General features: G+C 38.0%; 1 protein-coding gene across 4 annotated transcripts in view; it reads left to right on the top strand.

The window, feature by feature from the left end:
- The window catches only part of CCDC141 (coiled-coil domain containing 141), a 235,062-nt gene that overhangs the window by 210,279 nt on the left and 9,204 nt on the right, over nt 1–15,579 (top strand). For 2 of the 4 annotated variants that reach the window (XM_040227725.1, XM_040227723.1), the window contains exons 20-22: nt 800–983; nt 4,818–4,930; nt 10,421–10,537. In XM_040227725.1, coding sequence (XP_040083659.1) covers nt 800–983; nt 4,818–4,930; nt 10,421–10,537 — 414 coding nt within the window. The remainder of the gene's footprint in view (nt 1–799; nt 984–4,817; nt 4,931–10,420; nt 10,538–15,579) is intronic. The other 2 variants (XM_040227724.1, XM_040227726.1) reach the window with 2 other exon arrangements.

Raw genomic sequence — 15,579 nt, 5'->3', positions numbered from 1 at the left:
TCATAGTGAAGAAACTCTACACTTGAAGATCTTGAGCATTTTTTGTAGACCATAATTCTGAGTTACAAAGCATCTCTCTTTCCCAATAATGCAATAGAGCTTTTAGATTTAACACCACATTAGGAGGATTGAAATGATCATTCTTCCATATCTGATGTATAGGTTTGCTGTACTTCTATGGCACTTATTGAAAGCCAACTCCTAACAGAGTCATGTGTTTCTATTTCTCACTCAGCATAAGTGCTTCTGGCCTTGGTCAGACCCATTTCTTTCATCACAGTTATTTATTTTTAGTGAGAAACTGTCTCAATTCTCCACTATGCTTTGAAAATATGACTATTTTCTATCAAGAAAAGGTCAAATGCTATTCTTCAAATGATATTTCCTCCATCTACAGACTAAATCTTATTCCTAAAAGAATGTATTTGTTGGAGTGTTATTTGGGCAATACTTTATCCATATATTGTTAATGATTTCAATTAAATAGGCTGGGTTTTGTGTGTTTGAGCTTTTTCTTACCTTTAGCTGATATTTGGATTCTTTTTAGTGCCATATGCTTTTTTTAGAATGTAAGTTCTTGTCAGTCTGAAACTTTTAGGAATTATATTTCAGGCAAATCTAAGAAAGCAGACAAATCAAATTGATTTCCATACTTTCTTATCTGACTCTAATTTCCAAGTGCAAAAGTATATGATTATGCTGTGATGTTTCATTTCTGAGGACTTAAAAAGAGTTCACATTAATTACTTCAGTGGGCAAAATGAAGAAATAATCTGTGCTTTCTCCCATTTTAATTTAGTGTCACTTTTGGTATGAAGATGCAAGTGCCACAGTTGTCAGAGTTGGAAAGTATTCCACAGAGTGCAAGACCAAGGAAGCAGTGGAGATTCTCCACCAGCAGTTCAAAAAGTTTATCACACCCTCAGTGCCTCAGCAAGAAGAAAGGATTCAGGAGATCAGTGACCTCGCTCAGCGCTTATACGGTGAAGTCTCTTTTAAGATACCCATTGATTGACCACTGGATGAATTTCTAGTGAACCTAGCAGACAGCAGAGCATGGCAAGCCCTCAGGGTCCTCACTACGCCAGCCTATTCTGGGAAAAGGTTCGAGATAAGAGCAAAAGTGAATAATAGGGAATAGAGGAAGGAACTCCTGGCTGCAGAAGATGAAAGCATGTGGATTTTTAATGGCCATTTGTAAGCCCTCCTTCTCTCTTCCCTTTCTCTCCCATTAAAAGCAGAATAGTACTCAGCTTATGTAGACAAAAATGAAATCTAATTTCGATTAGAGTAAGTCCTCAAAACTATACACAACTCCCATAGTCCTTGAAGTAGGTAGAAAGCTAAGACTAAGGTCTACAGACTTCATGTTTCTATGAGGATTAAGGTTTGTGGATATAAGAAAGGGCTGGAGGGTCTTCCCTTGTCTTTCTCTCATTTGTGGAATAAATAATGCTTGTGTGATCAGTCGTATCTGACTCTTTGCAACCCTATGAACTGTAGCCCACCAGGCTCCTCTGCCCATGGGATTCTCCAGGCAAAAATACTGGAGTGGGTTGCCATTACCTCCTCCAGGGGATCTTCCCGATGCAGGGATCAAACCCATATCTCTGGTGTCTCCTGCATTGTAGGCAGATTCCTTACCATTGAGCCACCTGGGAAGCCCTGTGGAATAAATGGGAGAATTCACATCATCATCTCACGCATTGTGCTTTCCTCTTCTCCATGACTGTTGCTCTGAAAAGCCTTTCCATGTGAAGAGGGCCCCCATTTAAAATGCTCGTTTGAGAGTGACAGTCCTTGAGGGTGTAAGAATAATTTCATGAATTCCTTGACACTGTTAACTACAAGGTAATTAACACGAGTAATTCCTAGTGGCAGAGCAAACATAGCCCCCAAAGATGGAGCAACAGTGCTTCATTTGGCTGCCCACAGCTGCTGCCAGTTGGATAGTCTGTCTTGTTACATGAAGCACTCACTCTCCATGGATAGCCATAAAAATTTTCTAGAATAGCATCTATTGCATTAACTAATACTAAATTAAATGAGAATGAATTAGTAATAATTTTCCAAAGGAAATGGCAAATACATAAAAATAATAAAATATGAATTGAAAAATTAAAGAAAACTAACGTTATGTTTCATTCCTACTGTATAAGTGTACTAAAAAATTTTGGAGGCACTCCAGTCCCATGAAGTGGTTTATGTTTTCTTCAGTTGTTATATTTTTTTACACTGTAGCATAATTACCTTTTCATTTGTCTGTCTTCTCAACTGAGCATAAGCTCCTTGAGGGTAAGAGAAATATATTTTATCACTAGGTTTAAGTGGCTATTGAAGTTCAGCACAAAGATCCCATAAAAGTTGTGATTATCCTCCTGTCTTGCAAAATCCCACTTTCTGCCTTGTTTGTATTCTTGGCCTTCTCACCAACTGACATATTTTATGGTTATATGTGGTCATCTGGCTCTCCTTACTGGAGTATAAGTTCCTTGAGAAAAGGGATTTTGCCTGTTAATTCACTGCTTCATGGTACATACTAAGTGCTTAACAATTATTTGATGACTAAATGATCACTGAATGAATAAATGAACAGCATGAGTTTTCATATGTTCAGTTTGGAAGCTATGAATTTTTTAGAATTTGCATCAGGTAAGATACTTAAGGAATAGTATTAGCATCTTGCATCATTATTGAACCTAGAATTTTAATACAAATAAATTTATCTCAAAAAATTTTTTCAGTACTTACTACATACTTTGTTCAGTCACCAAGCCATGTCTGACTCTTTGCAACCCTGTGGACTGCAGCACACCAAGCTTCCCTGTTGTTTACTATCTCCTGGAGTTTCCTCAAACTCATGTCTATTAATTCAGTGATGCCATCCAACCACCTCATCCTCTGTCACCCACTTCTCCTCCTGCCCTCAATCAGGGTCTTTTCCAGTGAGTTAGTTCTTCACATCAGGTGGCCAAAGTATTGGAGCTTCAGCTTCAGCAACAGTCCTTCCAATGAATATTCAGGGTTGATTTCCTTAGGATTGACTGATTTTATCTCCTTTCTGTCCAAATGGACTCTCAAGAGTCTTCTCCAGCACCACAGTTCAAAAGCTTCAATTCTTTGATGCTCAGCCTTCTTTATGGTCCAACTCTGACATCCGTACATGACTGCTGAAAAAACCATAGCTTTCACTATACAGACCTTGTCAGAAAAGTGATGTCTCTGCTTTTTGATATGCTGTCTAGGTTTGCCACAGCTTTTCTTCCAAGAAGCAAGCATCTTTTAATTTCAAGGCTGCAGTCACTGTGTGCAGTGATTTTGGACCCCAAGAAAATAAAGTTTCCACTGTTTCCATTTTTCCCCATCAATTTACCATAAAGTGATGGGACTGGATGCCATGATCTTAGTTTTTTGAATGTTGAGTTTTAAGCCAGCTTTTTTACTCTCCTCTTTCACCTTTATCAAAAGGTTCTTTAGTTCCTCTTCACTTTCTGCCATTAGGTGATATTATGGAGCTGTGATTGATATAAAGACCTATACAACCCATTTCCATCATTCAGGAATCCACAGTCTGTGCCTAGAAGTCACAATATGGTAAATGTAGTGAGAAACGTCTAAAATGTGTGTTTGCTAGAACTGCCATAACAAAATATCATATACTGGGTAGCTTAAATCACAAAAATTAATTTCTTCAAAGTTCTAGAGGCTGGAAGTCTAAGATCAAGGGGCGCAATGAGTTGGTTTTTACCAAGGTTTCTCTTTTCTTGCTCCTTCTTCACATAGACATCCCTCTGTGCACAAGCACCCCAGGTTCTCTGATCTTCTCTTAAGGACACCAGTCATAATGAATTGGCACCCCACCCTCGTGGCCTCTTTTTAACTTTATCTACCTTTAAAGACCTCATCTCCAAATAATGTTACATTCTGAGATACTAGAGGTTGAGTTTTCAATATATGAATTTTAGGTGAGATGCAATTCAGTCTATAACAATGTATAATACCATTTTAGTCTGAGCTGTGGAGTCCAGTAGTCCAATTAAATCTCTGTTCTTGCAATGATTGTCTGGGTTACCTGAAGAGGCTCTTTTGAGCCTGGGATTCCTCACTTGGACAATGCAGTAGAACCTTCTAGAGGAAGATTTTGTTAGCTAATGCATATAAAGTGCCTAGCCACAGGCAAATAAGATGCACTCACTACACAATAGATACTTGTATTATTACTCCAGTAGGGAGAGGAAAATCCAGTTGGGAAAGATGAAGAATATTTCCACAAAGATCTTGACATTGGAGGTAGACCTTGAAGAGTGAGTAGGATTTATCCCAACAGAGACAGGGGTATGGGTATTCTTTCCCCATACAGGAAAGAATAGTCAATGGTTGTGTGGATTTTGAGAGAAAAGTTGCTAGTTCAGTTTGGTCAGATATTAAGTATGTGAAGGAATTAGGGAGATATATTTTGAGAGAGGCAGGTCTAAACCATATCACAGAGGGCCTTGACTGTATACTTTCTAGGTAGTGAAGAACAGCTGAATGTTTTGAACAGGAGAAAAGAGGTTAGAGTGGAGCTTTATGAATATTAATATAACAACACTATTTAGGTTACATAAGAGGGATGTGGTACAGCAAATGTAACCGTTTTTCTAGAATACTTGGTTTTTCCAATGATGCTTTTGTCTATTCAACAAGTATTTAGTAAGTGCTTACTATCTATAGGCCCAGTGTCAGACACTAGGATAAATTAATGGGATTTAGCCTGGGATTTTTTTTCTGCTAAGGATTTGACCTTCAAAAATGATTTTAACCCTTCTTCTCCCCAGGTTTTGAAGAAGGGCAGAAATATGCTGAGAAAATAGTGGCCAAACACAAAGAAGTTCTTGAATCTATCACTGAATTATGTAGCTCTCTCACAGAGCTTGAAGAAAAGCTGAAGGTAATTTCTTCTTACCAGAATATGTATGTTTAAAAGATATAAATTAAAATGTGTGGATCAAGTGTCTTCTGGTGCAAAGATGTTCTAATGCAAATTCTCAAGGGACGTAATGTTTCACAGCTTTCTAACATAATTACTTGGTTGTTTTTAATAGTTAATTCTGTTTCTTTCCCATCACTGTAGCCAAAAATATTGCTGAGAATGAGGGTTAAGCGCAATTAAGGTGTCTCATTTACATTTTTATGGATCATATCCTAATGGATAAATGTGTGCCGTTAAAATAAAAGTCTATATTGTTGTTGTTAAGTTGCTTAGTCAGTATCCTTATGTTTTCATTCATAAATAATGAACATAAGTTAGTTTATTCTCTTCCACATTGTGGCCCCAGAGAAAATAAAACTAATCTTCAGGTATTATAGTCATTGAACATTTAGCTTCCTGGAAATATTAAACTAACGATTAGCATCTTTCATGGAATAATAAAATTGATGGTAAAAATAGGAAATATGTTTATGATTTATCTAGGTAAAATCCAGTTAAAATAGAGAAATGTATGTATATACATGCATACATACATACCTATGTATGTATACACACATATGTATTTTTTTGTCTTTGTCATTTCCAAGCTGATTTCATTAGTGCTCTTTTCATAACTGACTGAAAGAACCAGTTATTTAGCATTGAAACAGTGGTTAGGTAATTAAGAGCACAGACTCTAGGGTAAAACACAGCCACCTAGGAATACTAGCTCTCCAAATTATTGTATTCGTGAATGGGGATTTAATCTATTAAGGGTATATTTCTTAATGACCCTGAGTCTCCATTTCCTGATCCATAAAATACAGGAAATAGAGGAAGCTATCACAGGGTAGCCCTGAGTACTGAATGTGAAGACATCCATGATTATTAGTGGGATTTCTGTTGGTATGGAGACATAATGGTGCTCTTGCAGTTTGGAGCAGAATTATATTTATTTTCAGCAAATATTTTTTCTGTATGAATTTCCATGTCAGATATTTGAGTAACATTCTGTTCAAAATAGTTTGTTAAGCTTTTAATTCAGTGGGCATCCAATCAAATTGTTTTTTTTCCTTTGGTTGAGAATCTAGATTTTTCCATTTTTACCATTTTAAATAACACTATAGTGAACATCTTTGTACATGAAACTTTTTTCTTTCTTTTTTATTATTACCTTTTGTATTATTATTACACAAAAATTCTTTGCTTTCCATAAATATTTTGCAATTATAATGCCACCAGTAATGTATGAATGCACCTTACATTTTATACTATCTTTTTCAACATTTTTCATTTCCTCCTCACCTTTACCCCAACCCCTGAGGATGTGTCTCTTCTCCTGACTTTTGAAACACAGCCCAAAAAATAATTGCTCTTTTTCACTCTTTGCTGCCGTCTATAGCATTTTTCCCATTTATATTGTACATCACCAAGTGAGCTCCACTTAAAACATATGCTCTCTTAAAGAGATACTCCTTTCCAGCTTTTCATCTTCATGCTATTCTTCCTGAAAGCTGTTTCCACTCTCTGCCTCCTTCCACTTTCCCCCTTCCTCCCACAACCCCTGGAGTCAGAGTTGTACCCTCTCTTTCTCATTCCCAACTTTCCACTGGATTATCTTTTGCTAGTCAGGAGCCCCCTACTTATTGACTCCTGCTAGATGATACTGCTGGTGTCGTTTTTAAATTTAAAACACCTACCTACAAACTCTTGTTTGCTTACCAAATGAAGTTCAGACTCAAGGTTTTCCAGTGTTCTGGAACTGATTTTCTTTTCAAACCATTGTGCTTCTCCACACAATTGGTTCCTACCTCAGCGGTCTCCTACCCCACACTCCCAGGTCTGCTTCTAAATTTTACAGTCGTCCCTCATATCCACAGTTTTGCTTTCCTCAGTTTTGGGTACCTGAAGTCAACATCAATCAGAAAATATTAAATGAAAAACTCCAAAAGTAAATATTTTTTATGTTTTAAATTACGAGAGGCCATATTCACATAACTTTTATTACAATATATTGCTATACTTGTTATATTTTATGATCACTGTTATTAATCACTTACCCTACCTAATTTCAGAGAAGGCAATGGCACCTCACTCCAGTGTTCTTGTCTGGAGAATCCCAGGGATGAGGGAGCCTGGTGCATTGCCGTCTATGGGGTCGCACAGAGTCGGACACGGCTGAAGCGACTTAGCAACAGCAGCTACCTAATTTATAAATTAAACTCTATCATGGATATATATGTACTGGAAAAAAAATGTAGTAACGTATACGTAGTATTTTCTGAGGTTTCAGGCATCCACTGTGGGTCTTGGAATGTATCTTCTACACATAAAGGCGGAGTACTGTACTTCACGTACATGACCTTCCATCTCTCTTATCTAAATCGTTCTCTCAAGGCCAAACCCAAATATCACCTCCTGCACAATTCCTTCCTTAGCTGTATCAGTCCCTCTCTGATCTGCTGTAGTGCCAGTGCTCCTTCCTACCATAATCATCACATATATCTACCGTGCTCATCCAGCCACTCTCCTAGATTATAATGAGGAAACCCTGTTCAGTTCAGCATCCCACACAACATTTAACAATATGCTTTGCCTAAAACGGGTTTTCCATAAAGGTTTTGGCTTTTATAGTAAACATCCAAAGGATTGGTACAGAAAAAGAAAAAAAAATCATTCAGTAGCTCAAAAAAGTTTTGATTTGGGTGGATATAGAAATGAGGAAGGGCCTCTATGGCAAGAGAAACAGGCATCAGCATTGCCCCTAGGAGTTACAGCTTGAACAAAATCCTGCCAAAGGATGCTAACACTTTACAGATGTTTCTATGAGAGCATAAATGTCTGGATTTTGTTTTTAAGGTTGACTCTATGGCTCTCTTTTGCAGGAGTTCATGAAAAAAGCAGGCCTGGAAATCCCTGTCAAGGTTAAAATAGTGATAATAATCCTTTCTCTTTGTGTAGAATTTTGATATTTACAGAGGATTTTCATAAATGTTACCTCAGTGTTTTCCAAATAACCTTGTGATGGTAATAAGGTAGATGTTGTTTTCTTTGTTTAAAAAGACAGAGAGGGTAAAAATGTTTTATTTGAGGACTCACACTCAGTGGTGGTAGATCTGGAGTAGGACTTTAGTTATAATTCAAAATCTAGTATTCCTTCCACAACTGTCACTTTATTGTATTTTTTGTTAAAGTATAGTTGTTTTATAATATCATGTTATTTTCAGGTGGCACAGTGATTCAGATATACACACACACACATATGTATTCCTTTTGAGATTCTTTTTCCTTATAGGTTGGTACAAACTATTGAGTATAGTTCCCTGTGCTATATAACAGGTCCGTGTTACTTATTGATTTTATGTATAGTAATTAACCATAAGTTTGCTTTGCATGTTTGTAAACCTCTTTCTGTTTTGTAAATAAGTTCATTTGTATATTTTTTTCATATTCCACATATCAATGATATCATATGATATTTGCCTTTCTCTGTCTGGTTTACTTCACTTACTATGATAATCTGCAGGTCCATCCATGGTGCTGCAAATGGCATTATTTCATTCTTTTTGTGGCCAACGTTCCACTGCATATATGTGCCACATCTTATTTATCCATTCATTTGTCAGGGGTCATTTAGGTTACTTCCTTGTCTTGGCTATTGTAAATAGTTCTGTAATGAATGTTGGGGTGCATGTATCTTTTTGAATTATGGTTTTCTTTGGTTATATGCCCAGGAGTGGGATTCCTGGATCAATAGATATTTCTATTTTTAGTTTTTTAAGAACCCTCCATACTGTTCTCCATAGTGGTTGTACTAATTTGCATTCCACTTTGGAATTAGGTATAGAGTATATACCAAAGCAGAGTAATTTATCAAATAACATAAACCAGTGTAAGTTTTAGAGTTAGAAGTAAGAGCTGAATCTCCCCAGTAAATGTCTGCCCAAATCCTTAGAGTTGATGTAACATGTACACTTTGAGAAGTATGCCTGTTTCTTTAAGGCCTAATGCCCATGTTCCAGGTAGTATAGAGTATCTTCTGTTGCCATATTTTTGTTCAGTAGCTAAGTCACATCCCTCTCTTTTTAACACTGTGAACTACAGCACACCAGGATTCCCTGTCCTTCACTATCTCCTGGAGTTTGCTCAAACTCATGTCCATTGAGTCAGTGATGCCACCCAACCATTTCATTCTCTGCCACCTGCTTCTCATCTTGCCCTCAATCTCTCCCAGAATCAGGATCTTTTCCAGTGAATTGGCTCTTCACATCAGGTGGCCAAAGTATTGGTACTTCAGCTTCAGCATCGGAGAAGGCAATGGCACCTTTCACTTTCACTTTTCACTTTTATGCATTGGAGGAGGAAATGGCAACCCACTCCAGCTTCTTGCCTGGAGAATCCCAGGGACGGTGGAGCCTGGTGGGCTGCCGTCCATGGGGTCGCACAGAGTCGGACACGACTGAAGCGACTTAGCAGCAGCAGCAGCAGATTCAGCATCAGTCCTTCCAATGAATATTCAGGGTTGATTTCTTTTAAAGATTTAGTAGTTTGATCTTGCAGTTCAAGGGACTCTCTGGAATCTTCTCCAGCACCACAGTTCAAAAGCATCAATTTTTTGGTGCTCAGCCTTCTTTATAGTCCAACTCTCACATCCATACATGACTACTGGAAAAATCATAGCTTTGACTAAATGGACCTTTGTCGGCAAAATGATGTCTCTGCTTTTTAATACACTGTCTAGGTTGGTCATAGCTTTTCTTCCAAGGAGGAAGTATCTTTTAATTTCATGCCTGCACTCATTGTCCACAGTGATTCTGGAGTCCAAGAAAATAATGTCTGTCACTGTTTCCATTGGTTCCCCATCTGTTTGCCATGAGGTGATGGGACAGGATGCCATGATCTTAGTTTTCTGAATGTTGAGTTTTAAGCCAGGTTTTTCATTCTCCCCTTTCACTTTCATCAAGAGGCTCTTTAGTTTCTCTTCACTTTCTGCCATTAGAGTGGTATCATCTGCATATCTGAGGTTGTTGATATTTCTCCTGGCCATCTTGATTCCAGCTTGTGCTTCTTCCAGCCCAGTGTTTCTCATGATGTACTCTGCATAGAAGTTAAATAAGCAGGGTGACAAAATACAGCCTTGACGTATTCCTTTTCCTATTTGGAACCAGTCTGTTGTTCCATGTCCAATTCTAACTGTTGCTTCTTGACCTTCATACAGCTTTCTCAGGAGGCAGGTAAGTATCTGGTATTCCCCTATTATAACAAGAACCTTCTTCCTACTGGACCTTTGAACAACCAGTTTTAATTGGCAGTGAACTTTTATCAACAGAGGAGGTAGAAAGGGGAATGAAACCTTGAAATAACTGTATAAATCACTTCATGGGCGTATGCTAGCCTCTTGTGGGATACATTTGCTGAAAACTGCCAACTTTACTGGCCCAGGCTCTCACTAATCTTCACTTTGTACAGCAGGGAGATGTTTTAAAGTTGAATCTGAATTTGGAAGACTTCCATGATGATTGCATTGACCTACTAAAAGAACCAGCGAGAAATAAGCAGACGATATTCAATGATGAAAACAATAAGGTAAAGAAATCCATGTATCCTCAGATATTTGTTATTTTCACTACTTTCGTTTAGCATCATTGTGCATTGAAAAAAAATGAATTGAAGCCTTATTATCTTTCTGAATTGTCCAGTGTGGATGCAAGTGAATGTCCTTTTCCCTTCTTTTCTACTCATTACTTAGTGTTTCTTCTCTCACCTGTGCTTTTACCTCACAGTCTCTCCCACTGAATACTGGAACCATAGCATTTCACAGTGGCATTGGGACAGTCAGTCAAACACCACACTATTGCCCCAAACTTTTGTTTCTCCCATTTTTAACTGCCTTTCTTGTTGACCTTTCAATCCCAGCTTCAAATTTTACTTCTCCCTCTTTATCATACCACCAAGCTATGATTTTGTTGTTTTATACTACCCGTTGGAAAACCTTAATACATGAAATTAGATTGTATCTCATTCCCATAGAATCTACTTCTAACGTGATATTTCTAGGACTATGTACTAAAACATAGAATGCAACTGAAAGATAAACACTAAAGTATTTATAGAAATGTTAAATTATTTTAAAGTCTATGCATTGCCTATAAATTAAGCATGTAGCAAAAACTGCAAATGCTCACAAAATGCAAATGCATTTCAAAAGCATTATTTAAATCGCATCATTACGGAGTTTCAGTATAAGTTGTTCACTATCTATTCATAGCTCCTGGACTATAATTAGCTCTTGATTTTATGCATTGCCAAGTTTTTTCCCAGTGTTTGTCTCTTTCCCAAGGAACTGAAGGGACAGCAGAGTCAACATTATTCTCAACTGCTCCCAAATAAAATAAAATATACCTTTTGTGGCACAAGAGTTTAAAAAAATCTCCCTACTTATTGCTGTCATCTCATGGAGAAAGACATCTTTTAAACTAAATATGGTATTTAGAACTTCCTTATAGGCCCTTTTATGCGGGTTAAATCTATGTCAAGGTCTCATGCAATTATACAACCACCAGTACCATATTAAGTAAACTGACTTTTTTTGGTGGGATGGCCTTGTAGCATTTAAACCCTGACTCCTCTCTGAGGCAAAGGATAGCTGCCCAACCTTAGCTGGACTTCAGTCTTGTATCAGATGATCTTTGGTTACTCTGATTGTCTAAATCAGGTTTTCTCAACCTCAGTACGATTGACATTTGACCCTGGGAATTCTTTGTTATGGGAGCTGTCCGGGTGCATTGTAGGGTGTTTAAGAGCACCCCGGCCTCTGTGGACTAGATGCCAGCAGTACTCACTCTCCAACCATTTGTGACAACCAAAAATTGTCTATAGAAATTATCAAAGTCCCTGCGGGAGCAAAATCAACTTTGATTGAGACAAACTAGTCGAAATAATAAAGACTAACATTAGATGCATCACATTTTCTTAACTAAGTTGCAAGAGATACTAAATTCTACATCATATGATTTTTTTTTAGATTTACATTGTCAACAACATATATCTGCTAAAGTTAGAAACAAAAGCTGTTGCTACTGAAACACACTCATTTATACTTGGTAAAAATGCCTTTTCTTGCTTTTCTTGGAAAAAAATCAAAGGAACAGATTCCTTTTATTTTCACTGAGATTTATTTTCATTGAGAAATCACTTTTATTTTAATATAAATTAAAAGACATGATAGATGATCAGCTATTTAGGATAAAAGTGAAAAATCTCTCATTGACCTCATTTCACATATGCATTCTGGCACAACTGGCAAAGTGAAAGGGTGGCAGTTAATTTTCTCTGTTAAACAGTTCAATCATATTTACCCTCTTATTGTCTGTATCATTTGCATTATAAGTCCAATGTAATGAGTTCCTAAAATGCCATGTGGGAAGATAACCAGAAGCACCAAATAAAAAACTTATCTGGAAGTCACTGCATTCAATTCTAATACCCTTACACAATGTTATTTTTCTCCAAAACATTATTTGAGTCAGAAAGAACAATTCCACCAAACTATTACAAGAATGTATTCATCACAAGATTTTTTTCCTGGAGATAGTAAAGCGCTTCTCATCTTTCTGCAGCTGGTGAAATTGGGCCATTCAGTAAATGCAGTGCCCATTGTACTGCTAACAGATCAGTGGTGGTGTTTTATTCCCTAAGGTGAGCACTGAAGCTAAATCCACAGGAATATCTGAAAACCCCTAAGGTTAGGCAGAGGCACAGAGTAGAAGAGCCTTGCCTAAAATCACAGAGCTATCTAAGACTTGCATTTACAGTTACAGAATTCTAGTACTAGAAGGAATTTAACAATTATCTGATCGAATCTCATTTTACAGTTGAGGAAACTGAGGCCAAAAGAGATGAAATATTTTGCCCTCCAGAAATCACAGAAAGTAGTGTCAGAACTGGGCTGGCTGGCAGCCCAGTTCTCCTGAATTTCAGCCATGTAACTTTTTTCACAAGACCAAAAGGGAGTTCTAAGAAACTGCTGCATACAAATATAATAAGTTATTATGTAATGATGCTGTAGATTCCCATGCCAAATTTTTCCCACTTGCCACTCATCTGTTACACGATGATTAATAAAGGAGTAGCATGGAAGTACTTTCATAGCACAAAATTCAGGGGAGTGCTTTTATCAAAGTGAGCGAGGACAGCCCCTGGGCCTTCACTAATCCTGATCACCTGGCTGGAGGAGTAAGATGTTCTTGAGGCATTTGCTTTGGCAAAAAAATGGAAAGGGCAAAAGTGTTCTTCACCACCTTTCTGTTCTCTCTTACCTGCCCTCCCCAAATTCTCAAAGGTACCAAGTTACCCCTGACTGCCCAAATCCGCTTCCAAAGGCCTTTCCCAGAAATGCCTTTCATAGCCCAAGCCCTGTGTTCAATATCTTTCTTTATCCACTTTCCACTTACCTTCCTTAAATCTGATTTGTCCCAAGAGAAGGTTATCTATTGTGGAGATATTTTAGAAGATAAAGTCTTGTGGTGATCGCTTAAATTTCCCACCTAGACGGCTCCCCACCCTATGGACTTGGACAATTGGTGCTATACATGTAGTTCAATGGATATAGTATATCCCTATTTTCTCTCTTCTAAGATGCTCATTTTGTTTGCCTACATGGTGAAGTGAAGTGAAGTTGCTCAGTCATGTCCAACTCTTTGGGACCCCATGGACTGTAGCCTACCAGGCTCCTCCATCCATGGGATTTTCCAAACAAGAGTACTGGAGTGGGTTGCCACATGGTAGTAATTATAAAGTCAAGTGATAATGTCCATCAGTAAAAATAAAAGTTCAGAAATCCTGAGAGAGATAATATATGAGGCTATAGATTGAGGATTAAGTAAAAGTTAATTGCTCATTAGATATGAAAGTGTGGTGAGATCTTTGAGGGGAAGAGTATAGAGAGAAAATTAGAGAACTTAAAGACAAGATGACAATCATTCAAATATTTAGAAGATGAGGAAAAAAGGAATCAACAAAGACAAAATTGAGAATGAGCTATGTTTTGATGCAGTAAATCAGAGTTTCCCAGCCACTTTGCCAGAGCTCATCAGATTCATGCAAATATACCCTATCTGTGCTGAGATACATGGATTTATCTACCTCTTTCTACTAATTGCAGTGGATCCCTGATGGCTTAGGTAGTAAAGAATTTGCCACAATGCCAGAAACTCGGGTTCGATCCCTGGGTTGGGAAGATCCCCTGGAAAAGGGAATGGCAACCCACTCCAGTATTCTTGCCTGGAGAATTCCATTGACAGAGGAGTCTGGTGGGCTAGGAGCCATGGGATTACGAAGAGTTGGACATGACTGAGTGACTACATTTTCACTTTTCTTTTCTACTAATGGCAAAACATGGCTTTATGGTGGATAAATGTTAAAAATAGCTGGTATATGTGAATGTTTAAAAACCATCTTTATAAAGGAAAACTAGTAGCCCCAGGAAAAGTAGCTTATTGAGTTCTAAAATAGACTGTTATAAAATTGCATAATGACTTTAAAACTGAAAGCTTGTTTCCATTTGAGAATAAAGACAGAAGTGCCAAAAGCTAACATGATTTATGTAGAAAAACTTGTGTTAAACTCACCTTATTTTGCTTTCTGAGATGATTATTTAAGAGAAAATTCTAGGTCTGTGCCATAGACAAAATTTATTGTGATTTCAGGAAGTCATTTAATTAGCACATTCACAATAACTCTCTTAAGTGGAGAAATGTGAACTGGACGGGCATTCAGTAGGGTTATAGTTGTGTCCAAGAGTGTTAAGTATTTCATCAGTATCAACCTGGAAGACAGTTTGCCTTGCCCTGGGGAGACAGCGAGCTTTGTACTCAACTCTGCAGTGTTCAACACTTTTTATCAATAGTTCAGTTCAGTTTAGTCATTCAGTCATGTCTGACTCTTTGTAACCCCATGGACTGCAGCATACCAGGCTTCCCTATCGATCACCAACACCCAGAGCTTGCTCAAACTCACGTCCATTGTGTCGGTGACTACATCCAACCATCTCATTCTCTGTTATCCCCTTCTCCTCCTGCCTTCTATCTTTCCCAATATCAGGGTCTTTTCCAGTGAATTAGTTCTTTGCATCAGGTGGCCAAAGTATTGGAGCTTAAGCTTCAGCATCAGTCCTTCCAATGAATATTCAGGATTGATTTCCTTTAGAATTGACTGGTTTGATCTCCTTGTAGTCCAAGGAACTCTCAAGAAGTCTTCTCCAACACCACAGTTCAAAAGCATCAATTCTTTGGCATTCAACCATCTTTATGGTCCAACTCCCACATCCATACATACTACTGGAAAAACCATAGTTTTGACTATGCAGACCATTGTTGGCAAAGTAATGTCTCTGCTTCTTAATATGCTGTCTAGGCTTATCACAGCCTTTCTCCCAAGGAGCCAGCATCTTTTAATTTCATGGCTGCAGTCATCAGTGTTTTTGCCTGGAGAATCCCAGGGATGGCGGAGCCTGATGGGCTGCCGTCTATGGTGTCACACAGAGTCGGACACGACTGAAGCGACTTAGCAGCAGCAGCAGCAGCAGCAGCAGTCATCATCTGCAGTGATTTTGGAGCCCAAGAAAATAG

This window comes from Oryx dammah, unplaced genomic scaffold, assembly GCF_014754425.2.
Source record: "Oryx dammah isolate SB20612 unplaced genomic scaffold, SCBI_Odam_1.1 HiC_scaffold_27, whole genome shotgun sequence".
Taxonomy (NCBI): domain Eukaryota; kingdom Metazoa; phylum Chordata; class Mammalia; order Artiodactyla; family Bovidae; genus Oryx; species Oryx dammah.
Note: the sequence above shows the minus strand (reverse complement) of the source record. Positions and strands in the feature narration are given on the sequence as shown.